General features: G+C 39.6%; 3 protein-coding genes across 4 annotated transcripts in view; 1 reads left to right on the top strand and 2 right to left on the bottom strand.

Moving 5' to 3' along the window:
• The window catches only part of LOC134287830 (uncharacterized), a 216,384-nt gene that overhangs the window by 99,442 nt on the left and 91,517 nt on the right, over positions 1-25,425 (bottom strand). The gene's annotated exons all lie outside the window — the stretch shown is intronic.
• Positions 7,175-16,894, top strand: LOC115254144 (hypertrehalosaemic prohormone). The gene is made up of 3 exons (XM_029869294.2): positions 7,175-7,393; positions 16,349-16,480; positions 16,569-16,894. The coding sequence occupies exons 1-3, from the start codon at positions 7,325-7,327 to the stop codon at positions 16,605-16,607; spliced, it is 240 nt and encodes a 79-aa protein (XP_029725154.1). The 5' UTR covers positions 7,175-7,324; the 3' UTR covers positions 16,608-16,894.
• LOC109409337 (crossover junction endonuclease MUS81-like) overlaps positions 16,667-25,425 on the bottom strand; it is a 39,066-nt gene continuing 30,307 nt past the window's right edge. Inside the window, exons 3-4 of one of the 2 annotated variants that reach the window (XR_009997570.1) lie at positions 17,756-18,264; positions 16,667-16,965 (exon numbers count right to left, since the gene is read on the bottom strand). The gene's annotated coding sequence lies outside the window, so the exon portion shown is untranslated. The remainder of the gene's footprint in view (positions 16,966-17,755; positions 18,265-25,425) is intronic. The other variant, XM_029869291.2, reaches the window with a different exon arrangement.

Genomic DNA, 25,425 nt, shown 5'->3' on the forward strand with positions numbered 1-25,425 from the left:
AAGAGCAGTGTTAGATACTTGAAAGTGAATTGAAAAATGTAAAAAATATATATTGTAAACTAAAGCCTGCGCACTTTAGAATCGGTACGCTTTCTACCGGCTGCAGATCAAAAAAGGTTTAACCTAGAAAAAAATGTTGTAAGAAGCAAATGAAGCTTATTTATTGTTTTTTGTAGGAAAAATATGAAAAAATCAGTTTTTATTTCTTCAAGATAAAATTTTGATCTGATTGTGAAATTCATGCCATTTTATTCTGCACAAACCAATGATCGTCAATATTTTCAAATTTCACAGATTACGGGCTGATGTTTCCACAAGAAACAAAATTATACTCATCAAACATATGCTCAAAAAAAGTTACGACATTAAACTCTTGACAAATATGGTTCACAAGACCATAATAAACTTATAGCCTTATTGTCCATTCACGCTATATTCAAAACATAATTTTACTCAAACTAATTTATTATGAAAAAATATTTCCTGCGATCGTTTTTTGGATCTACAATTCCCCAATTCAAGTGGCCCAACTTAATTCATATCGAAACCTGGATTATTTTTGGAATTATTAGCAGTTTTTCCTCACAGTAGTCAGAAATTAACAGTCATAAGGCTAACTCCTCATAATAAGCCTAAAATAAGATAGTTTTCATGGAAAAAACACTGAAAACCATATAGATTGTGGAACTATAGATGTGATTCTATGATCACAAATAAAAAACTTCTGAGTAGATTCAGTTTTATTAAAAAAAATCGTTAGATATTTCACGCCATCAAAACACATCCAATGAATTTCGTCAGCAATAGTCCATACAGCTTACGAGCCACGATTATTTATATTGTTCTGCATCAAATCATTGGTTTCTAGTATAACAATACTATTCGTATAGTATCCTTCCCGTATGCGTATTTGCCGAACTAAAGTTTATGCGAAAACAACTTTCCCTCCTCTTCTTGGCGTAACGTCCTCACTGGGACAAAGCCTGCTTCTCAGCTTAGTGTTCTATGAGCACTTCCACAGTTATTAACTAAGAGCTTCCTCTGCCAATGGCCATTTTGCATGCGTATATCGTGTGGCAGGCACGAAGGTACTTTATGCCCAGTCAAGGAAATTTTCTTTACGAAAAGATCCTGGACCGACCGGGAATCGAACCCGTCACCCTCAGCATGGTCATGCTGAATACCCGTGCGTTTACCGCCTCGGCTATATGGGCGAAAACAACTTTGTTGACCTTAAATATCTATGCAAGCCTTTGATTTTCCATAAAACCCTTCAAAGGCTTACCATAGCTATATTGGAAATTTTAAAACACTCATGGAATATTTTACCTCCCTTAATCAACAATCATAATACCAACAACAATTCTATACTGCGTAATTGGTGGGTTTGGTAATTATATATTCCTACACAAATCTTGAATCTGACAATGATTGGTTTTTGCTCAATGTGTGCAGAAAAAACTGGCACTATTTACGAATTCAGATCAATAGTTCATCTAAAAATATAAAAACAGCAAATTTTATATTTTTCCTACAAACTACAATAAATAAGCTTCAATTGCTTCTAACAACACTTTTTTCCAAGTGACACCGTTTTTGAGCGGCAGCCGGTTGAAAGTGTACCGATTCTAAAGTGCGCAGGCTTTATTCCGCGGCGACACGAATGCTCCAATAGTGTCATAAATAAACGCGCAAACAAACAAATAACTAATATTGAAGTATGCACATTGCATTATCTTTTAGCAAAGTAGTAGAAAGAGTTGAGTGCCTGATTATAAAATTGTTGTACTTAGCTTGTGTGTTTCGGACAAGTCCCGTTTGTGTTGGCCATTGGGACACTTCTTACTTCAAAACGGTCGTTTCTGGAATGGGAAGAGAATAATGGGTCACAGAACTCCGCAAATGGGCAGCCCGCACATATTAGTGCATACAATGTTGCAATGGTTGAAAATAATAGAGAGTATAATTGTCAATCTATATGAATATCTGCTACTAGATAGATTTAGGTTTATCACCCTCCACGATTCTCTACTGTTATAGCTTGCAAATTTGATAATAAGCAAAGCCTTCAGTAACTCAAAATACAATGTAGAGAAGATCTTGAGCGGATCCCGAGCAAAGTCTGACAGCAAATTGAAAACAAATTTTGTTGTTGTGATATTGCAAATTATGATAACTCAGGTTGTTGTCGTTTTGGTCGTTTTAACGGTTAAAACATCAAAAATGAGAGCAGAAAAATGTTCCCGTAACAGCAAGTTGAAAACAAATCCTGCTATCAGTGATAGCAAAATGATAACTGTTTTTGCTATCAGTAAGACAAAATGGAAAAATCTTTAAATATAGGGGTTTTTCGATTGATATGGAATTCTAAATGCCATAAGATAATTACACTAAAAGTATATTCTTAGAGTTATTATACAAGGTTGGCTAAGAAGTTTTGAAATACCTTAACAACTTATTTTTTATAATAGTTTGGAGTGACAGCAAAACGAAATCTAAATTTGTAATCAAATTTAGTCAAGACAATCTGATATCAAAATGTGATATCAATTTGCTGCTGAATACAAATCTAGTTTTCTATTTGCTATAATTTTGTTGTTAGCCTCTGCTCAGGATAGCATTCAGTGATAATGATAGTGATTATTTCAATATTGTTTAACAAAAAATACTATTCAATTATTTTAAATTGTATTTGCCAATAATATTATTGTTCATAAAATAACTAACCAAGGGGATAATAACATGATGTAAGAGCTTTCGTGTTTCAATCAATGCTGTCATGCTATCCACCAAATCTTATAGAGGATTGAGGAACAGTTAAATAGGTATTGTTTATATGAACTCTTATCATTTACTATAACATCTTCATATTAATAGTGTAACTACAGTAAACTACAGAAGACACATATTGTGGTAGCCACTGGTAGCTATTGAACTACGTGTAGTTCGATTTTATATTGATTTCAGAATGTTTTAGAACAAGTGTGATAAAAACGAAACAAAAATCGTGATAAAATCGACACAGTTAAAATTTTCGTGTAATTTTCAATTTAATTCGATGCACATATTTGGAGCATCTAAATAAATGCAAAATTAGGTTTGATTTTAAAATTACACGACTTGAAACTCGAGTCGTGTAAAATTAAATTCGTTTAAAATTAAACGATGCATTTGTTTCTAGCGCCGCTGTATTTTTACACGAATGTTTGTTTTTCTCCGGCCAAATAATTCCGCAATTGCCTGTTTTCATTTAAATTTCTAAAAAATCATCGCTCTGCTATGACACTGTCATTGTAGTATCTGTAGAAGCTGTCCAAACTGTTTGCCGTTTGTTTTGCAGTTAACCCAAAGCCGTACTTAACGCAGCCGTACGAAAAAGGAGCATCGAAAGACACACGGGCGATTGGAGCTGGAGGTGCCGCTGAAGAAGATGTTTCTGTGTGATTCGACAAACTTGTATCAGAAATTATACTCTGATACCACATGTTCCATTTATGTCCTTTAATGCACTCGCGTATTGAAGATAGTTTATTATCAATAAGAAATACCATGTAATAAACCGAACAAACTATGTGTCTTCCAATGCTTTTCGTACGAACAACTTTTCCGGTCGCCAGCAAAACAAAACTGAAACAGTGACGCCATTTGTAAATCGAAAGATGCTGTAAATTTACACGACCGTTTAAATTTGTAGTTTCGTTAACGGAAAATCGGGTGTCATTCAATTTCTTTTTACATTAACAGCTGTAAATACATTGTGATGGAATATTGAGCAGATAAAAATGTAATATTGTGTGTTTTTCAATGCTCCAATTATGTGCATCAATTTAAACTCAATATTAAATCATTTGCTTGTTTAAATTCGTTTAATTTCACAGCTCACATGATTTACATCTCGTTTAAGTTTAATTATTTTTTTCTGTGTAATAGAAAACCGTGAATTTGGGCGAGTAGTGATTAAAACGACTAGTGATAAAATCGAAACGCCACTGTATTTGCATCATAATTGCATGTTATTGCATGAAAACTTCGAAAACAGCTTGAAAATATATGAAACAACTAATTTTTCATAGTTTTGAAGGAATATCGGGCAAAATGGAACATTATCGTGGTATGGGTAACTTGAAAATGCTCCACCCTCGTGGTGGATAATCTTTGCTAAAATATTAAACTTTTTTCATGGATGTAGATCATCAGCGGACATATTTGGTACCGAAACATCAAAACTAGAGTTAATTGGGGCAAAATAGGTCACATCTCGTGCTCTTCCATGGTGAAAAACAACTCTATCTAGTTTTTTTTAAAGAGTATTTGCATCATTATTGCTATGATTTGCATGGAAGCTTCGAATACATCATGAGAACTTAAAAAACTCATTTTAATAAATTTTAAGGAATATGGGGCAAAATGGGACATTATAGTGATATGGGCAACATGAAAATGTTCCACCCTCATTGTGGATCATCTTCGCTGAAATATTGAACGTTTTTTTATAGATACAGATCGTTAGCGGAGATCTTCATATGCTTTGTGGTAAAATTTAGCACCGAAACATGAAAATAAGGTAGAATTGGGGCAAAGTAAGCCACAACTCGTGCTCTGCCATGGTGGAAATCAACTCTATCCAGTTGATTAAGAGTATTCGCATCATGATTGCTATGATTTGAATGGAAACATCGAAAACTGCTTGAAAATCCATGGATAACACTAGTTTTTTTTCATAATTAATAAGTAGTGTGGGGCAAAATGGGGCGTTATAGTGATCTGATCAGCACGGAAATGTTCCATTTCAATTGAGATCAACCTCTACTATAGTATTTAACGTTTTCCCGGGTTATATGTCAGCGGCAGAGGTTTATCTTTGCTACTTTGTTATGTTTTGCACTAAAATAGAGCAAAAAAGGGCAAAATGGGGCGAAATGGGACCTTTCCCGTGGTCTGCACAAAACGAGACCACCACCATTCGATTCCTTGTCATTTTTTACATAGAAATAGGTATTTGATGCTATTCTAAACCAGCGGCTTCTAAAAGTTGCGATTTTGGGTCCATTTTTTTCCACTGTGCGCTGGCTTGTACTTGTTCCGCATCGCAGCGATTTGTACCTTGGGGCAAAAAGTTGCAAATTAGAAACAAAATCATTATCCCTACGCGTTTATTCTGGATTTATTGCGGTAACAGAGAATTGATTACATCACCATACAAATTTCAAGTTGTTTACTTTTTTTCCTGACTGTCATTTTCCACCCGTGTTGCGCATGATGTTTCGAGTGGATAGGTGCCATTTCTTTACACTGTTATCACGTTTACCGCATTTATCAGAAAAGCGCCTCTACCGGCACTCTAGCAAAAACGCAGCTGATTGCTTCCCATTAATATCCTACTAATTAATTTAACTATGACGAATTCTGAGAAAATCATCGGCCTCATTGAAGGGGCATTGCAGAGTACTGCACAACGGTGTTTTGCCCGATCCCATCCAGGTCGTTGCTGGAGTGAGGCCAGAGTGTGTGCTATCACCGCTACTGGTCCTCATCGTAATCGACGAGATCCTGGTAGGTGCGATTGATCGTGAACCAAATCGTGGATTGCTTTGGCTGCCCATTACCATGGAGCACCTAAATGACTTCGAACTGGCTGATGACGTTGCTCTCCTAGCTCAACGGCGCTTTGATATCCAAAACAAGCTCAATGATCTTGCCAATTGCTCCTCAGCGCAACCTCAGCGGCAGGTCTTACCATCAACGTCAACAAGACCAAATCGTTGGATGTAAACACGGTCAACCCTTCTGGGCAATCAGTGGAGAATGTTGAAAGCTTCCAATATCTTGTTAGCCAAATGGCGGCCGATGGCGGCACCTAGATCGACATAGGTGCACGGATCAAGAAGGCGAGGGATGCTTTTGCGAGTTTAAGAAATGTATGGAAAAACAACCAGATTATTCGACGCATCAAAATCCGAATTTTCAATTCGAACGAGAAATCTGTGCTGCCATACGCCAGTGAAACCTGGTGTGTATCAATGAAGAACACTCAACGGCTGCAGGTCTTCGTCAATAGATGCCTGCGGTATATAATTCGTGCATGGTGGCTTGACAATTCGATCTTCAAACTGAGTAAGCAAACGTCAAACAGGAGCAAAAACTATGTGAGCACCATGAGCAAGATATTTGTGAACTTCAAGATATTTGAATAGCCCGTTAAAAAGGGAAACGATGGGAAGTGGGTAGAGTAAGACGTCGGTTTACTTGTGCTTTAAGGGTTAAAAAAGGACTAGTTTATGATCATACTGCTGTTAAAGAATGATGATTATGAAAATTAAAAGCATCACAATAAATTATACTTTGCTGCGTCCGGATTCTAACTGGATAATGGATTTATAATAAAATTTACAAATAAAAGAGCAAAATCATGTACTCTCAATAAAATTCGCATAACGAAACAGAGCCAATCCGCACGAAAGCCAAATTCTAAGGGCGAAAAACGGGAAATTTGCAAAATAAAACAAAATTGTAACGTAAGGCATCCTTCTTCATCTTCATTCTCACTTGAACTTGGCTTGCCTCTCTGCAACTTTGTGTTCTTTGAATACTTTCTCAGTCATTCAATGAAGGGCTTCCTTTGCAACTCACTACCTGAGTTTGAATTTTATTTTAATTATCCAATTCGTGTTATGTTTTGTATCTACAGTCTACGAGGTCCTAACAATTAAAAATAAGTTATTCATGAACTTTATTTTTGGTTTCAACTGATCCAAAACGAACAGTATTGGTTGAAATTTGATTATTTTTTCTATTTGATTAGAGCGAACTATTCACAATGTGGCATTTTAGTAGTTGATGAAACTGAATAGTGTCCTTCAAAAAGGCTACACTTTCCAAGCATGAATAGCATCCTATTGAGATCGTAACTTATCGGGATTCATTACGTCAATGGGAAAGACTGAAAATCATAATAACCTCCAGCGCTGTGCCATCGTGGTTGGTCCACAGCATCCAACTGCAAACGAAGCGAGCTGCCATGCAGCAACCTAACTGCTAAATAATATGCAAATCTCCCTTCAACACGATAGCTAATTAACTACACTGCCGATAATGAAACCATAGCAAAGAACCCCAGAATGAACTTCCCGCTTTTGCCCACGATAGAGTATAAAAACCGTTGCAATCAGCTTTTCCATCATCAATCAGTTATCAAGTGCCTATTGAATACAAATACGTGATTGTGTGACATATTTTGCCAGCAGTAGCCCCCAGAGTACTATACGCGTTTCATTTGGTTTGCCAAACAATTGCCCTTTGTCCCAGACACCCCAAATCCGCGGAAATGGATCTAGTGAAACTATTCAGCATGCTGCTAATCTGCGCTGCTTTGATCTTCGTCTGTGATGCACAGGTGAGAGTGACGGTGGCTGAGTGCGAGTGGTGTACCCTATAAGGATCATTAGAGGGGTCCAAAATTCTATGTAAATCAAGAATACTAAACTTGGAGGCAGTTTCTGTGAGAAAATTTGATAGTCTTTTGAAATTTTCAGTGCTGGTTGTATCCAAAAGTTGCTGGCTTTTAAGGATAAAGGGAACCTTTCAAATGTGGCAGTGATTTTCAAATATTCGAAGAAATCAAGGACAGCCGAATCCGTTTTCCTTGATATAACATCCAAATTACAATTAACCCTATTCATCATAGCTCAACTTCCAAAGAACATTAATTGAAAACAGCTTCGTTTGAAACTGACTTTGAATATACTGTTGTAGGGTTTCGATTAGGTTTGAATTGTCATCAATACCAATTGGACCAATCTAGTATAACTTGCAGCACGCAGAAGAGCTGCCACAGCCATGATGATGACCGCGATGAGAGATCTACCTCCATATAAATATCCAGTAGCGGAGTGAAAGCAGGTCGCTAATTGGAAATTGAGTTTGATTAAAATCTAATCTCGCCGGGAGCGTGCTTCCTGTTGCATGGAACTCTAGAGCAGGTGCGGCAATTGCCATTCATTGCTCTTTGTCATCCGTGCACCTATGTATGTAATGAAGATTCTGGCTTAATGAAGGCTCTTGTGGCAATCAAAGGTATTAGTACCTGAAGTCAATCCGGAGCAGATGCTTAGCTTATGCTTATTGGATTATGCTGTTACGGCGAGGAAGATTAGACTGCACAAGGACAAGCAAGGATCAATCATGTTGAGCGGTTGTTTAAGTGAACAAACAGTAGGAAAACTGACTATGGAGAATCGTCTTTTGTTGCTTTTCACGATTGAATTTGTTCAGCAAATTTGCCACCAGGCATGTAAGTGATGGTGAGATTTCCAACGCATTGTAAGCCAAAAAATCATGTAGATTGAGTTTATTGCAGTTGGATAATTCCATGACTTAAATCCCAATAACAACACAGTTCGCAAAAGCATCGATTTCCTATTGCTATGCACTTACCTTCTAATGAGAGCACATCAGTTTGTTTTGAGCAACAAATTAACTGAGAAGCATTTAACAGTGGAACTAATTTACTCAAGCATGCATGCAGCGTGCAAAAATAATCAAGACAGTGTGAAATTTTAAATGCAAACAATGAAATTACTGAGCCGAAAGGCAATAGCTGCAATTTTTACGGTCATCTGTAACGTATATTGCATAGGTAGACATATGTAGACAATACAGGGCTGGTAGCGAAAACTGGTGACTAAAATACGTAGGGGCCAATTTTATAAAAAATATGGCGGCTGTTCGAGCCCGTATGAAGTTGATCATCACTTTTGATTTCTTTTCTCGATCAGCCTAATGCATGGCGTGATGCGGCTATATTCTTATACCGTGCCTAGGAGGAATGAATGGCTAGAGGGGTCTAATAGAAACCTAACCGCTAACGGAGCCTGTGGAGCACCTCCACAGTACTTAGCTCTTACTGCGCTAACCGGAGCAATGGTGCAGTGGACCTTGTGTTTCTCCGATACAATCAGCTGCCCTTCTTTAGTCTCAAACTTGAGGCTAAATATGGGCGGGATTATGAAGATGTTGTTAATAGGAAGGATCGGTGAAGTACTAGATTTGGTCAATTCTCCGTTTCTGCAATAAAATGATGCAAAAAGCGTGGGTATTATGATTCCTTGCCTAATTTGGTGCTGTTTGAGCAAAATTTTGGTCAACAATGTTGTTGTTTTTCCCATTTCTTGCTACATAAACAACATAATTATCCAAAGTTTTGCTCAAATAGCATCAAATTAGGCAAGGAATCATAATACCCATGCTGTTTGTACCATTTCATTGCAGAAACAGAGAACTGACCTTCTCACCATACTAAAATTCAGCTCATTACTACAAATCTAGTACTACACCGAACGTGTCCCATTAGTTTAAATTTACACCTAGGGTGCCTGTACCAGTTATCGCACCACCTAAGAAAAACTATTTCTACAAAAATAAGAAGAAGACCGACGAATGTAAACAATAAGTCAAATGATGGATTAGTTTTCATACTTTACAGGAAAAATATAAAACCGGAGCCAAAACTACTTTTAGTATTTATTACGGCGTGTGCCAATGATAGGAACCCTGTACCAGTTATGAACACATTTGTTAATTTGAGTTCCACTTCGCACTATTTACATGCATTCCTTATGGGATGTGCCATAACTGGTACACTATGGCGAAATAGGGTGCAAGGAGGCCGAAAAGTTAAGGAAAATGATTTATTTCTAACATAATTGGAGCAAATTGTGAAGTTTGAATGATTGCAATCATCTTTTGTGATCGTGATCTATTGTTCACGAAATTTTTCTTGTTGATTTGTATCTTTAAAGGTTGAAAATCAACTATGGCGAATTTGAGGTACTATAGCCATAACTGGTACACTGAGCCTATATGGTTTCACAATATGCGGTTTACACAGGGTATTCTGTGTATCCTCGCCTTTGGCGTTTTCCAATCGATACCGATCTGCTTTTATTGCTGCTCTTCTTTGTTGTACTGTTGTTGTGAAGAGTTTAATCTTGCCTAGTTTGGGTACTGACTACGGTTAGGATAGCTCAGATCAATCTTCAGCATAAAAGAACAGCAACGATTAATCTTTGCTGACTTATGCAAAATGGTATAGCCCAAATGACCTTGGTTCAAGGACCTTACCTTCGTAAGGGGAATTTATATCTAGGAAACCTTGTGAACCCGGTGTTTGCTACTTTCAGTAAAAATGAAATGGCAATCTCGCGTGTCATGCCTCGAGCATGTGTGCTTGTCAACAACGCAATTGTTTCTACATTTATCTCTGAACTAACCACCAGATATGTATGTCCTATCACAATTGATGTATCTGTAGGAAACTTCAATAAGAAATACGTCTATTGTTCGGTTTAGTTACCATCTCCTACGGATGCTTTCAAACAAGTCATCGAACACTGCACTTCAAAAGGCCTTCCGCTAATTGTTGGCAGTGATGCTAATGCTCACCATATCATCTGGGGTAGCTCAAACATTAACTTGAGAGGCTCCAGTTTGATGGAGTACTTAAGTAGTACAGATCTTGGATTACTTAACATAGGCAACCGCCCAACCTTCATGGTATCTGCTAGAGAGGAAGTGTTACACATAATGCTTTGCTCTAGCAGAATTAGTCACGAGCTGACCAATTGGCATATGTCAGATGAAGAATCTTTATCTGACCATCGCTACATCTTTTTTGAACATTTAAATGTTACTTCGCAAACATTGCGTTTCAGGAATCCCCGGTCAACAAACTGGGATCTCTTAACTGATTTAGTTGCGGCCAAATTTAACCCTCGAACGATCGCGCTCTTGTATATTGTACAACAAGTTGAAAAAATCTCGCTTTTTGTAGACAGCATTAGCATGGTGCTGACGCAGGTAGTCAACCACGCGAGTTACGGAAGGTTAATGGATACTCACCATCCATTGACACTCCAAGTGATTTAGATAATGCCGTTGATACTACAACGACCTTCATCATGGAAGCTTTTGAAGAAGCTTACCCTCTACGGTCTGTGAAGATCACAAGAGGAACCCCTTGGTGGAACTCTGATCTGGCGATACTCAGGAAACAATGTAGAAAGAGTCGGAATAGACGACGTTCGGGTGGTTCGGAGGCTTTCAGGTCGGCTCGCAAGGCCTACAGGAAAGCTCTCCGGTCTGGCGAACGATCCGGCTTGAAAACCTTTTGTACGAATGTTTCCAGTTTGAGTGAAGTCAGTCGGTTGAAAAAAAAAACCCTTGCTAAATCTAAGGATAGTCAGGTGAACGAACTTGGTTTGCAAAATGGCGACTTCACTTCCTCTGATGAGAATGTTTTGGAATGTTTATTCAGTACAGACTTCCCAGGATATGAGGATATTACATATTCGGATGAACCTGATGTCTTTTGAAAAGATAATTACACTGTCTTCGACCTTCGAGACTAGACATACAGACTACAATGCATTGTCGATCATATCATCCGTGTTGTTCATTTGGCAACGTGCCTCTTCATGTGAACCAACATGCTTGCCAATGTTGAAATTCCACTCTCCACTCTTTTACACACGGTTGTTTACGATATTGAGAGAACATTCACTCAAAAGTATACTTGTTTGGGTGTTTTCTTAGATATCGAGGGTGCTTTTAACAACGTGCCTTTCGATGCTATATTGAAATCCGCACGGATTAATGGTGTATCTCCAATGATTTCCAATTGGGTTTACCAAATGCTCAAAAGCCGAAATCTCTTCTCGACATTGCGTCCAGCAGCGATAAAGGAAACTGTGTGTTTGTAGATGCTCCCAAGAGGGAGTTTTATCACCATTTTAGTAGAATCTCGTTGCAAATACGCTGTTGAGGCAACTCAATAAGTGCTGGTTTGCTACTTATGGTTTTGCCGACGACTACCTAACTTTGTAGGCGGTATGTATATCAGCACCCTTTTCAACCTGATGCAAAACGCTCTTCAGGTAGTTGAGGGTTGGTGTCGCCAATATGGCCTTCCGGTAAATCCGAGTAAAACATTTATAGTTATTTTCGTGGAAAGGCGAAACCGTAATGGTGTTCTTTAATTCTGAAATCAATGTGACTGATCAGATCAGGTGAAGTACGTTGGAGTTATTCTTAATTTCAAGCTTGGTGTCGATGATCTCACATTGAGTTCAGAATAGCGTTGGACAATTTTGAATCGATGTTCGCAACATCGATGTTTTTGTTCTGATTAATCGATTTTTTGAATCGATGTTGAAGCCCCACAAAATCGACCGAATCGATTTATTACATTCGATTTTTCTGTCGATTCAAAAATATCAACTTTTTTTCAGAATGCACTGTAAAATATACCCATTGAAAAAATGTACATAAAATTGAGGGTCTATCTAATCTAGGGATAACTAAATCGATGCATACCTGTATATCTCAGGTTTCTTGGACAATCTTGCTTATGGTCTAGTGTCCCTTTCAGGGTTCTAGCGCATCCTTTTCAGGATTCATGGCCAGTCCATCTCTGGATTCCGAACTTTTTTTTTGAGAATCCCTCTCAGGATTCTAGATGAATTTCTCTTACTCATGGTTCTAGGGCAATCTCTTTCACGGCACTAATGGGATGTCTTTCATTACTGCAGGAGAATTTCTCTCAGGATTCTAGAAGAATCAATCTCAAGATTCTAGGAGAATCCCTCTCAGGATTCTGGAAGATTCCACCAGGAAGTTCTGGTCTAAGCATTCTGGGAGAATCCCAAGGAAAAACTTCTCTCAGGATTCTGAGGCAATCCGTCACAGGATTTAGGGAATCTGAAGAAATTTCTCAGGATACTGGAAAAATTCCTCTAAACATTCTGAGAGAATCCATCTCAGAAAACTGGAGTAATCCCTCCCAGGATTGTAGGGAAATCCTTTATAGAATTTAGGATGAAATCCTATTGGAAAATTCTTTCTCTCTTATCTGGGATAAGGTCTCTGAAGATGCTGGTGTGATCATTTTCAGCATTTTGAAGGAATCTCTAAAAAAGTTTTAGAGGAATCCTCACAGTTATGGAAGAGTCCCTTCAAAATTGGAGCAATTTTTCTCAGCAATATTATATGAAAATTCCTATTAGTATTCTTAATTCTAAGAGAATTCATTTCACGATTTTGGGGTATTTCCTACCAGGGTTCCCTACCAAGGGTTAAATCGCTTTCAGGATTCTAAGAAATTTCTGGAAGATGTGGGTTGATTCCTCTAAGGATTCTGGAAGACCCTCACTTAGGATCCCACTCAGAATTCTGAGGAAATTTCTCTCAGCATTCTCAGGAACTTCTCTCAGACTTCTTGGAGAATCATACTCAGAATTCTCAGAATTGTAACGAAATTCCTCTCAGAATTCTGGGAAAATTTTTCTTAGGATTCTAGTGGTATTATTAGGATTCTAGTGGTATCTTTCCCAGGATTCTGCGTTAAATTCTTTTAAGATTCTGGGGGAATATCACTAAGTAATCTGCGGGTACTCTTCCCAAGATTCTCTGAAAATTTGGCATTTTGGGGTTATCCCCGTCAGGAGTCTGGGGAATTTTCTCTCAATATTCTGGGATATTTGTCTCATGATTCTGGGGAAATCCTTGGGATTCTGGGGATATATTTTTCTATGGTACTTTCTTTTAGAATTAATAATTATTGCTGGATCTCTCACGAGATTCTGGGCAGAATTTTCTAGATAAATTCGGATTTTGGAGAATCCCTCGCATAGATTTTGCGATTCCTCTTAGGATTCGAAAGAAATGCTTCTCAGCATTCTACGAGAATACCAGTAGAATTCTGTATTCTGGAGCAGTTGCTCCCGTAAATCCCATCCAAATATCTGGGAGAGTCTCTTTTAATAATCATGGAAAATCCCTGACAAGATAATGGGAAAATTCTCTTGAGATTCTGGTGTAACAATTTAAAGTATTCTGGAGGAACCACTCTCAGTTATCTGGGACAATATCTTTCAGGAGCTTAGGGAAGCCCTTTCAATGATTCTGGGGAAATGTCTTTCACGAATCTGCGGTAATTTTTTCTGGAATTTCCTCAGAATTTTCTCAGAATTCCAGAGAATCCTTATCAGGATGCTGGAGAAGGCCATTCTAGAAGTTTTCGTAATCCCTTTCTGGGAGAAACCTTATCAGATTTTCGGAAAAATCTATCTTAGTTTTCTAGATGAATTTCTCTTAAGAATCTGAAGAAACCTCTCTTATGATCCCTCTCATGATTCTGGGGGAATCACTCGTAGAATTCTGGGGATTCTGGCAGAATTATTCTCACCATTCTAAAGGATTCCATCCAGGATATTAGGGGAATTCTGGGAAAATACTTGGAAGGATTCTGGAGGAATTCTTCTCAGCGAATCCTATCTCCCAGATTCCCAGATCTCTGAGATTTTCTCGGGTTTATTCCCAGAGCTCTACCAGAAACTATTCCGAGATCTGGAAGCTCCTTTTGGGATTACTTTTCAAATTACTCCCGCAGTTCTTGCATTTTTTTCAAAGAGTTTTTCTCGCAATGTCTCCTGGGACAAGTTACGAGATTTCTTGTAAGAAATTCCCGGAGAATCTTGGGAAAAATGTTCTAATCCCAGGAAAAAATATTTAGGAAATTTAAGAAGGGAGAAGAAATTCTGGAAGAAACTACATACGAAATCCACGAAGAATATCTGAAAGCTGTCTCCGGCAGAACTTCTGCAAACATCCCAAGAGAGACTGTTGGAAAACAATCCCAAACCCCCTAAAGAGAAATTTCTGGAAGAACTTTGGACAAAATGTTGGGAAGATCTCCGGGAGGAATCCAGCGAGAACCTCTGGAAGAAAGTCCGGGGGTACATACTTTAGCCGTAACCCTCTGCGAGATTCTAAGGGGCTCAAGAGTGTCCCTGGTACTCGAACTACGCACATCACTCGATTCATCGTCGCCTTGATCAATCGAACCAGTTTATCCGGGAATCCGTATTCGTGCGTAATCTGCCATAGCTGGTCTCAATCGATTGTATCATATGCCGATTTGAAATCGATGAACAAGTGATGTGTGGGCACGTTGTATTCGCGGCATTTCTGCAACACCTGGCGGATGGCGAACATCTGGTCCATTGTAGCGCGTTCACCCATGAATCCAGCCTGATATTGCCCCAGTAACTCTCTTGCAATCGGTGATAGACGGCGGCATAAAATTTGAGAGAGTATCTTGTAGGCAGCACTCAGTAGTATGGTCGCGCGATAGTTCCCGCAATCCAACTTGTCACCCATTTTGTAAATGGGACACACGATACTTTCCATCCATTCCTCCAATCTTGATAATGACCCAGTGTAGTGTTCTCACCAGTGTTTCTCCACCGTATTTTAGAAGCTCGCTTGGAAGTTGATTTGCTCAAGCGGCTTTGTTGTTTTTCAACCGGCCAGCCTCCTCCTCAATTTCTTGGAGGTTAGGGGCCGGAAGTCTTTCGTCCTGCGTAGAACTTCTGTGTGTTCTTAGCACGGTACAGCTCTTCCATCGCTTCCCGATCTCGTTCATCCTACTGGCGCTTCTTCCTCGGGAAGACTGAGTTGTGCCTGTTCCGCGCCTGTCTATAACGTGCCTCATTCGCTCTCGTACGCAGTTGCAGCATTCTCGCCCATGCTACATTCTTCTCGTTTTTCAACTGTTCGTATTCGCCGTCGTACCAGTCGTTTCTGTGATTCGGAGTCGCGAAGCCTATTGCTGCAGCCGAGGTACTACCTATGGCGGATCGGATGTCCCTCCAGCCAACTTCAAGTTTAGCTCATTAGTAGAAATCTTCATTATAACAAAGTATAGTTATAGCATCTGACAATTTTGTAAGAAAATCGGCTTTTATCCAAATAATTATGATCAACGCAGGATTTAAACGAAAAACGAAAAAAATACGAGGTTTATTATTTACCCGACGTTTCGACACTGGGGTTTGATGTCATCTTCAGGGGTAGCTTAAAACGAACTATTAGTTACCCCTGAATATGACACAAAACCCCGGTGACGAAACGTCGAGCAAATAATAAACCTAGTTTTTTTTGTATTGAAGATAGCGTAGCCGTTTAAATCCCGCAGTAAACTTCTCACTTGATCCGCCATGAGAATTATGATTAATTACAATTTATCTGACCCCTATGTAACCTTCAAGCCATGTCGACTAAGAAATATTATGCTTTTTTATCTGTATTAACGAGATTTTTAGCCCTAGGCTAGTTCATCTCGGGACCCACGCTTTACTTCCCTTCCGAAGGAAGAACTCACTATTTTGTGAGTTTGTCGGGAGTGGGAATATTATGCTTGTTAGACGTTCCTCCGGAATTTGTGTAACCTAATTTCAATACGAACAGTTTGAAAAGTTTCCTCAACCAATATTTTCCTCACTTCCGCCAACAGCTCACATTCACACCCTCCTGGGGAAAACGTGCCGCAAACCCGCTGAGCATGAACATGCCGGGTTCGTTTGGCGTACAGGACAGCTGTAAAACCCCGGTGGACTCCCTAATGGTCATATACCGGATGATTCAGGTAAATACTCTCAGCAGTCTTTGATTCAATCAAACCAGAAACCAATCCCCTTACATCCGGATCGTTTCCCATTGTTGTTCGTCCACAGACCGAAGCGCAAAAAATACTGGAATGCAATCAGAAGTAAAGACCACAAACGGGATGGACGGCTGTCATCAAACAACAACAACAGGAACAACAACCACGACAACGATGCCTCCGGCAGCACAGCCAAAGCCAAAAACGCTTCGCTCCGAGCGGAAGCGATTGTTTTTATTTTTGCTCCATTTATTAAGTTTAAAATCTGTAGATATGTAGAGTTATCACATTCGTTCCGTTTGTCCGTGTGGTGCTTTCTTCCTGGGCTAGCACTCGCCGCGCACATACGACTAAGCGTTCAAAAATATAGATCACAAAGCAAATGGCATAAGTGAATTTCCGGCGGGCTGTGTGTCATCTATTTAATCCGAAGAGGTTTCCCTGGCAATGGGTAGGAGGCATGATACCTGTGAAATTTGAAATAGATATTCGAGTCACTAGATGAATTCTGGCCAATCGTTTGGGATGTAGGCGGGTCATCATAGCACGGTTCAACTCTATCTTTGCACAGTTTCAAATTTCACTTTCAGCTATTCACTTGGATCTAGATGTACTAACTAAAGCATAGAAAAAAAAATACATTTATTTTTTTAAGGTTTTAAGATACAATTTTTGAATAACTTGGATGAAACAGCTGAAATACTACATTTAGATATTGTACACCATCCAAAGCACTTAAGAAAAAAGATCATAAAGATGTATTAACCGCATAAAAGATCATAAAGATGTATTAACCAAAAACAAGTACAACTGAGAATCTAATACTTACTGTCAACTTCATAGATATCGAATCAACATAAAAGTGAAATTTGTAACTGGTAAATGAACTGCATAAAAATAGATTTCGTTGTTTTGTGCGTTACCATCAGTGAAGCGTGAATCAGACGTTCGAATGCATGAAGGTCCTAAGCCTAGTCACTTAACACGTTTCGATGTAATCCATCGCAGCGTGAAGGTCTAATCCCCATGGGACCCAGCAAATTCGGGTGGTGACTCCAACGCTTCAAAAATCATCACTGTAACCGTATTCGAAAGGCCTCAGATTGAAAACTAAAACAATCATCCGGGGGAATTTGAGAAGAACTACAAGGACAATGAGTCCAAGCTGGTTTTAGTTTCTTCATCCCCTTTCAAGGCAGATTGGTCGTCATTGGCCGTTAGTAGGGACTTAGTCTATCTTAATCTGGTCATACTTACTAATGCTATGGGTGTATCGGGATATGTTCATCATTATTAATACTACGTGTACACGTTGTCTACATATCTTAACACGGTCATTGTATCCTAGTAATTAATCGTACAACATGTCTCCTTTTTGGACTTACAGGGCCATTATTCGCTCAATATAGGGAATACCAGTTCAGTAAGAGATCTATATTAGCCCTTCATAAGGTTGCTTGCGTAAAGATATAGCAAACACTAGTGTACGCATAGTATTCTACACCATTCGGATTGCAAGTCTTGCAGAATGATATTCAAATCGTCATCAGTTTGAGTTGTCAACGCTTTTTTCCATAGTCGGTTCAATCCATTCAAGACCAAAGAATGCTCAGGTACTCGTATATTTGGAATATAAAAAAATAGCCGAGGTTGTCAACAGATTCCGAATATTTAAATGTCCTGTTACAAAAATTACAATCCGAACGTGGAATGATATATGAACGCTGGTTCCGCGTAGATATATTCTCTCGCGCAATCGAGTTAATCTGTAATGTACAAATAAGGAATAAATACAAGAGAAGAATTAAAAGTTGTTGAAAAGGTTTTGAAGAACTTAACTTAATTTCTATGGATATTTATTTATTGAAGGTTTGAAGTTTTCCTGTAACGTGATCTATTATGAACCGAACTAAACCGAACTCTAGCATCATCCTGTTTGTTGAGGTAGAGGAATATAAAAGTCTTCATCAACAGCTTTTTTATTATGCGTTGCAAGAAAATTAGTACATTTATGAGCGATAACACCGTTCAACACTAAATTTTGTTATGGGATGAGAAAAAAAAAGAAGAGGGGTCTGGGACCCCAGAAGTGTCATAGTGAAAGAATTTTTGAAACATATTGGACCGGGCCTTCTCAATTTAAGACCGAAGTTTGTATGGAGAACTTGGGGTGTTCAATTGATATGCGCGTAAGAACGCGCTCTGTATATATTTAGGCGTTAGACAATAACGAAACAAACCTAAATACCAAAAACGCCTAAATATATGCTCGGCACGTTCTAATGCGTATATCAATTGAACACCCCAAGTTCTCCATACAAACTTCGGTCTGAATCTGTGAAGGCCCGGTCCAATATTTTTCAAAAATTCTTTCCCAAACCCCTGTTCTTTTTTTTTTCTTATCCCATAACACGAAATTTTGTGTAATTTTGTCGAGCAGTGTAATCTATGACGAAACGCGCAATGTTAGGGGGATTCATTATCTCCTAGGCGCCCATTAAAAACAAAAGCGGCGAAGACTTGAGCCTAGCTATTTAGCACTGTAGATGGAGGAAATGCCAATGCAGAACCCGTAACTTCCGGGAAGGTAAGCCCAGCTTCCTGGGTTAGTGGGTTGATGTCAGGCCCTGTGAGCCAGCCGTAAAAGACAAGCACCGAAAAATCAACAAGAGAAGAATACAAACCGATACCAATAATGGTGACGACCACAGCGACGAAAAGGGGCTTGCGATTGGAAGCTCGGTACGTGGAACTGCAGATCTCTCAACTTCATCGGGAGCACCCGCATACTTGCCGATACACTGAAGGACCGCGGCACAGTGGCGGGCCTCCATACAAAGGTCGGACAAAACCTCAAATGTTAACCGAAATGGCTAAAACTCACAGGATATGATGACTTTAGTGCCCTAAACCTATTTCTGACATGGAACTTTTAATATATTTTGATTATACTATATTAGGGTAGTTCAAAATTTTGAAATCTGCTGATTATGGGAGACATGTGAAAAGTTATCGATAATAAGCTAACACGATGCGTTTTTGAACGTATCTTTTGATCAACCTTTTGATATGAGGGTTCTTATATCATGTATTGACATTCAAATTACCTGTAATTGTGTATTTTTGCGGGTAGGGTGGTCCAAAATCTTTAAAACTACGTAAATCATTAGGAATATTCGATTATCTACGTTTTCTTTCAATGGATCAATTCACAATGTTGGCTGACAAGACATGATCTATTCTTAGGGACCCTCTATAGACCAAGTGACGCTTTACGATGGATACACGGATGTAAATTAACGATTTAAAATGGAGTCAGATAGTGAACTGCGTAAAATTTGAACTGCCTTTTAAAAATTTCGTTTCAACGACTTCATAAATGCTCGTCCGGGTTAAGGTTGTACATGTTGTAATGTACATTGATCTTTATTATCACTTGTCGAAGCAATCAAAATTATCCTATATATAAAGAATTGGCAATACATATTCGCAATATTGAAAGGAGTTGTTGATAAACGATCGTTAGAGATCGGTAATTATATTGATGAACAGTAAATCTCCAGCAAATATTTTCAAAATCTATATCACTCTGTGTGTCGTTCAGTTGAAATGTGTTCTAAGAAGACGCATGAATAACATACAATATAACTTCAAGTGTTTGAAAACAAAACAATAAAAAAAATCGAGAAAAATAATCAAACATTACCTTGGTGATCGCGACGTTTACACTGAAAAATATTTAACGTAGCGTTTTGCACCCTTTAGTGAATTCCTTTTATATTGTATAGATGACTAAATACTGCTTTAAACTGTAGCGATGTGCGTATAGAAAAGAATCGCGCAGGTGTCGACGAATTTGTGTCACTATATTGAAACTACGATTGAAGTTCGTGAAGAGATTGCTTCCAAGCTTTTTGAGCAATTCCAACGATTAGGGTGAATCGAAAAACGATTAGTTTAAGAAAACCAATCAGCAATGGTTTGTGGTTATTGTTACATTTTTTAGCGTTTATTTTTTTTTTCAAGAATCAAAGAGTTAGTTGTATTTGGTGGTCTTAAATAATTCGGGATGTGGGTAGCGTCTAAGTAAATGAAGGCTTAATCATTTTTATTCATCACTCCCCATTATGACCACGTTACATAGTGAAGGTCGTTTACTAGAATGAAGATTAAACTAAATTGTAAGTATTCCGAAGTCAATTTGAATTGTGTTAAGATTAAATATAAACTTCAAACAATATCACTTCCTCTACAACCATGCGGCTCCATTGTGACCTGATAGCAAAAAAAAAAATTTCGCGCTTAGCGCAAAAATGCGCAAACAGTGACCTATATAGCCAAAAACTAGACAAAATTGCACGTCAGATCCGGGATACGGCGTTGTTTTCTGATGTTTCCTAAACAAGTACTGGATCTCTTTAATACAAAATTTTTCTCCAAAATTTTATAAAAGACATTTTTTTAGCATGTTGTAAAAACATAATAGGGGCCCATATAGCCGAGGCGGTAAACGCACGGATATTCAGCATGACCATGCTGAGGGTGACGGGTTCGATTCCCGGTCGGTCCAGGATCTTTTCGTAAAGGAAATTTCCTTGACTTCCTTGGGCATAGAGTATCTTCGTGCCTGCCACACGATATACACATACAAAATGGTCATTGGCAGAGGAAGCTCTCAGTTAAAAACTGTGGAAGTGCTCATGGAACACTAAGCTGAGAAGCAGGCTTTGTCCCAGGGAGGACGTTACGCCAAGAAGAAGAGAGAGAGAAAAACATAATAATTTTGTGATTGGATTCCAAACAAACCATGAAATAGAATGGTCATTCATACCCAAAAACACCAATAATATTGTCACATTATCCAAACCTTCCTAAGTTTTACAACGAGCTCACGAAGAAAGCTCATAAAATAAAAACAATAAACACTAGTAAAGTATCACACAAAACCTCAACTTTGAAAAAATCTACAAGACTCAACTTTTGACCAAATGACTTGAAAATTTGGGGTTTTCTTAGTTGAAGTATCTATATTGGAAGAAAAATATTAGAAAAATAAAAAGTTGAAGTCGATTTTTGAGGTTTTGTCCGGCTTCCGGCCACTGTGCGCGGGTTCGGCATCGCACTGCAGGAGGTGTGTTGGACAGGATCCATGGTGCGAACGTTTAGATGTAATACCATCTACCAGAGCTGCGGCAACACACGTGAGCTGGGAACAGCTTTCATCGTGATGGGTGATATGCAGAGGTGCGTGATCGGTTGGTGGCCAATCGACGAAAGAATGTTCAGGTTAAGGATCAAGGGCCAAAACCTCAACTTCAGCATAATAAACGTGCACATCCCACCCTCAGAAAGCACTGATGATGACAAGGACGCATTTTACGCACAGTTCGAACGCTAGTATGACCGCTGCCCAAGCCACGACGTCAAGAACATCATTGGAGATTTAAACGCTCAGGTAGGCCAGGGGGAGAATTTCAGACCGACGATTGGAAAGTTCAGCGCCCACCAGCAGACGAACGGAAACGGCCTTCGATTCATTGATTTCGCCGCCTCCATAAACATGGCCATACGTGGCACCTTTTTACAACACAGCCTTCATTATCGGTACACCTGGAAATCACCACAGCAGACGGAATCTCAAATCGACCACGCTCTGATTGACGGACGGCACTTCTCCGACATTACCGACGTCAGGACCTATCGTGGCGCCAACATCTACTCCAACCCTGGTGATGGTCAAACTGCGCCCAAAACTTTCCGTCATCAACAATGTACGGTACGGTACCGGTGACCGCCACGGTACCACCTAGAGCGACTAAACAACCGGATGTCGCCTCAGCAAACGCGCAGAATCTCGAGGCAGCGTTGTAAAACGAGGGCGAGCTCGATGAGGCCTGGAATACAGTGATCAAGGACGCAGCCGAGAGCACTATCGGCTACATAGAACGGAATCGACGAAACGATTGGTTCGACGAGGAGTGCAGAGCTGTTGCGCAGCGCGGGCGGTAATGCTGCAGCATGGAACCCGACAGAATGTGGAGCGATACAGACAGAAGCGGAAGCAGCAAACCCGTCTCTTCCGGGCGAAAAAGCGCCGCCTGGAAGAAGCGAAATGCAAGGAAATGGCACTGCTGTGCCGTTCACATGAAACACGTAAGTTCTACCAGAAGCTCAACGCATCCCGCAGAGGCTACGTGCCGCAAACCGAAAATCTGCAGAGATAAAAACGGGAGCCTCCTGACGGACAAACGTGAGGTGATCGAAAGGTGGAGGAAGCAGCACTTCGACGAGCACTTGAATGGCGAAGAGAATGTAGGCACGGGGGATCAGGGCACCGGTTAGTAGTCAAGATTTGGGAAACCGATCAGCTACCGGAAGAGTGAAAGGAAAGGATAATCTGTTCCATCCACAAGAAAGGCGACAAGTTAATGTGTGAGAACTTTTGAGCGATCACCATTGTGAATGCCATCAACAAAGTGCTACCCCAGATCATCTTCCGTCGTCTTTCACCTAAAGTAAATGAGTTCGTGGATTGTTACCAAGCCGGTTTCATCGACGGCCGATCGACAACGGACCAGATCTTCACCGTACGCCAAATCCTCCAGAAACGCCGTAAATACCAGCTCCCAACAACGCACCATTTGTTCATCGACTTCAAAGCGACATACGACAGTATCGACCGCGCAGAGCTATGGAAAATCATGGACGAGAACAGCTTTCTCGGGAAGCTTACCAGACTGATAAGAGCAACGATAGACGGTGTGCAGAACAGCCTAAGGATTTCGAGTGAACTATCCAGTAGTGCGGGACACCAAAATACATTTTACTCCTGTACACTTTTTGAGTTCCATTTTGGCCCCATATCAACTGTGCAAAATTTCAGCTCGATCGGAGAAACTATATTTTAGCGCCAGCCGTTTTAAATTTTCATACGATTTACTATGGGGAAAATCACTTTTTTAAAGAAAAATCACCACAGGTTGCCCCTTAACCCCTAAAAATATATCGATGAATGATTTCTGTTGGAAATTTTACGAGGAACAAACCCTCTGAAGACCGCAAAGCGATCGAAGGCATGTGGAAAAAGTTATTGACTGAAAACCGAATGACATGCCCACGCTGTTTAACACGTAAGGAATAACAATAAATAATAAAATCTCGTCATTTTATCGATCGGGTAAGGCTTAATAACTTTTTCCACGAATGTCGCATCGCTTTGCGGTCTTCGGTGGTCTGATTCCTCGTGAAGTTATCTACAAAAATCATTCAACGACTTATTTTTAGGGATCAATGGTTGACCTCAAGCGATTTTTCTTTGAAGAGGTAAATTTTCCCCATAGTAAATCGTATGAGAAACTTAGAATGGCGGGCGCTAAAATATAGTTTCTTCGATCGATCTGAAATTTTGCACAGTTGATATGGGACCAAAATGGAGCTCAAAAAGTATACAGGAGTTGGAGTTTTTCCATTTTTTATATTTTCCCATATAAACCGTGTACCAGGCTACTATCCAGTTCACTCGAATTTTAACGGGGACTACGACAAGGTGATGAACTTTTCAGCCTACTATTCAACATCACTCTGGAAGGCGACGAGCAGGGCTCAACAGCCGGGGTACAATCTTTATTAAATCCGGCCAATTTGCGGATGATATGGATTTTATTGCTAGAAAATTTGGAACGGCGGCAGAACTATATACCCGCCTGAAATGTGAAGCAGCAAAGGTCGGACTGGTGGTGAATGCGGCTAAGACAAAGTACATGTTGGTAAATGGGACTGAGCGAGACAGGAGAAGCCTTGGCACGTTACGATAGCCGATGATAGCAGCAATGTTACGATAGACGAGGATATTTTCGAGGTGTTTTTTCGTCTGCCTCGGTTCCTTGCTAACGGCCGACAATAACGTGAGCCGTGAAATACGAAGGCGCATCATCAGTGGAAGTCGTGCCTACTACGGGCTCCAGAAGAAACTGCGGTCAAAAAGATTCCCAGTAAACATTTTGGTCTGTATAATTTCATCTATACATCTCCATATAAAAACCAATCCAATCGTATAAAGTGCACAAAATTGCTATATACGTACCAAAGTGGAGGCCATATACATACCTCTGACGACTTTTCTCGACTTCCCCTAACAAATAATACGATGTCGTAAATTAGAAAGGAAAATAAAAAAAAACGATTTCTCATGAATAGCATTACGACGTCTCATGTCTACAAAAATAAAAAAGATTAGCACCCAGAATCGAACATACGATCTTTAGATACCTAATCCAATGCCATACCACCGTGCTAGCTAATGCTTCTTGAATAGAGAGTGAATTTGAACCAATATAAACTTAAGCCTTAAACCTGTTGCTTGCCTTGTTGATTTTCCAACAATGCTGATACTTAATGATGTGGTAATTTTGCCAAAGTGATTGCGATTCCATCTGAAACTATCCTGACCTACTTCAACCATCCCATATTATGATCTGTCAATTTATACAACTTGTGGCGAATTTGAATTGCGATATATACAGCATAGTTTTGTTTACAAAAAAGTGTTCGCGGTGCGTGCGGGTCGCCGTCGTCGTCGCGCAAAAATATTAGTGAAATCCGTGGAACTCCGGTAATTGAATAATTGGTCGGGCAGTGCATCATGCGTCAGCAGCAGGGAAAACCAACAGGTGAGATGTGACCACTGGAATTAAACACGCCGCCGAGGTGCGCGATGCAGATCCGGAAACGGTCCTCATCGAAAATATCGCGAAGTATCAACCCGCAGAATCTTACAACCAGATGCACACCGTCACCATCGATGGGGAGATAGCAATAAAGATTCCAAAAACAATGATTTATTCCTGCTATGGACGATTGTGACGGAGATTGGAAGCACCGTTGTGGATTGAGTGAATGGAGCAGGTTCAGTGTACTTTTGGAATGTG

This window comes from Aedes albopictus, chromosome 2 (assembly GCF_035046485.1).
Source record: "Aedes albopictus strain Foshan chromosome 2, AalbF5, whole genome shotgun sequence".
Taxonomy (NCBI): domain Eukaryota; kingdom Metazoa; phylum Arthropoda; class Insecta; order Diptera; family Culicidae; genus Aedes; species Aedes albopictus.

Bases quoted from the DNA above. Each gene is read 5' to 3' on its own strand.
- LOC115254144 (XM_029869294.2), top strand. From the start codon at position 7,325: ATGGATCTAGTGAAACTATTCAGCATGCTGCTAATCTGCGCTGCTTTG. The intron at 7,394-16,348 runs GTGAGAGTGACG...TTCCGCCAACAG, and splicing joins TCTTCGTCTGTGATGCACAG to CTCACATTCACACCCTCCTG. The intron at 16,481-16,568 runs GTAAATACTCTC...GTTCGTCCACAG, and splicing joins TCATATACCGGATGATTCAG to ACCGAAGCGCAAAAAATACT.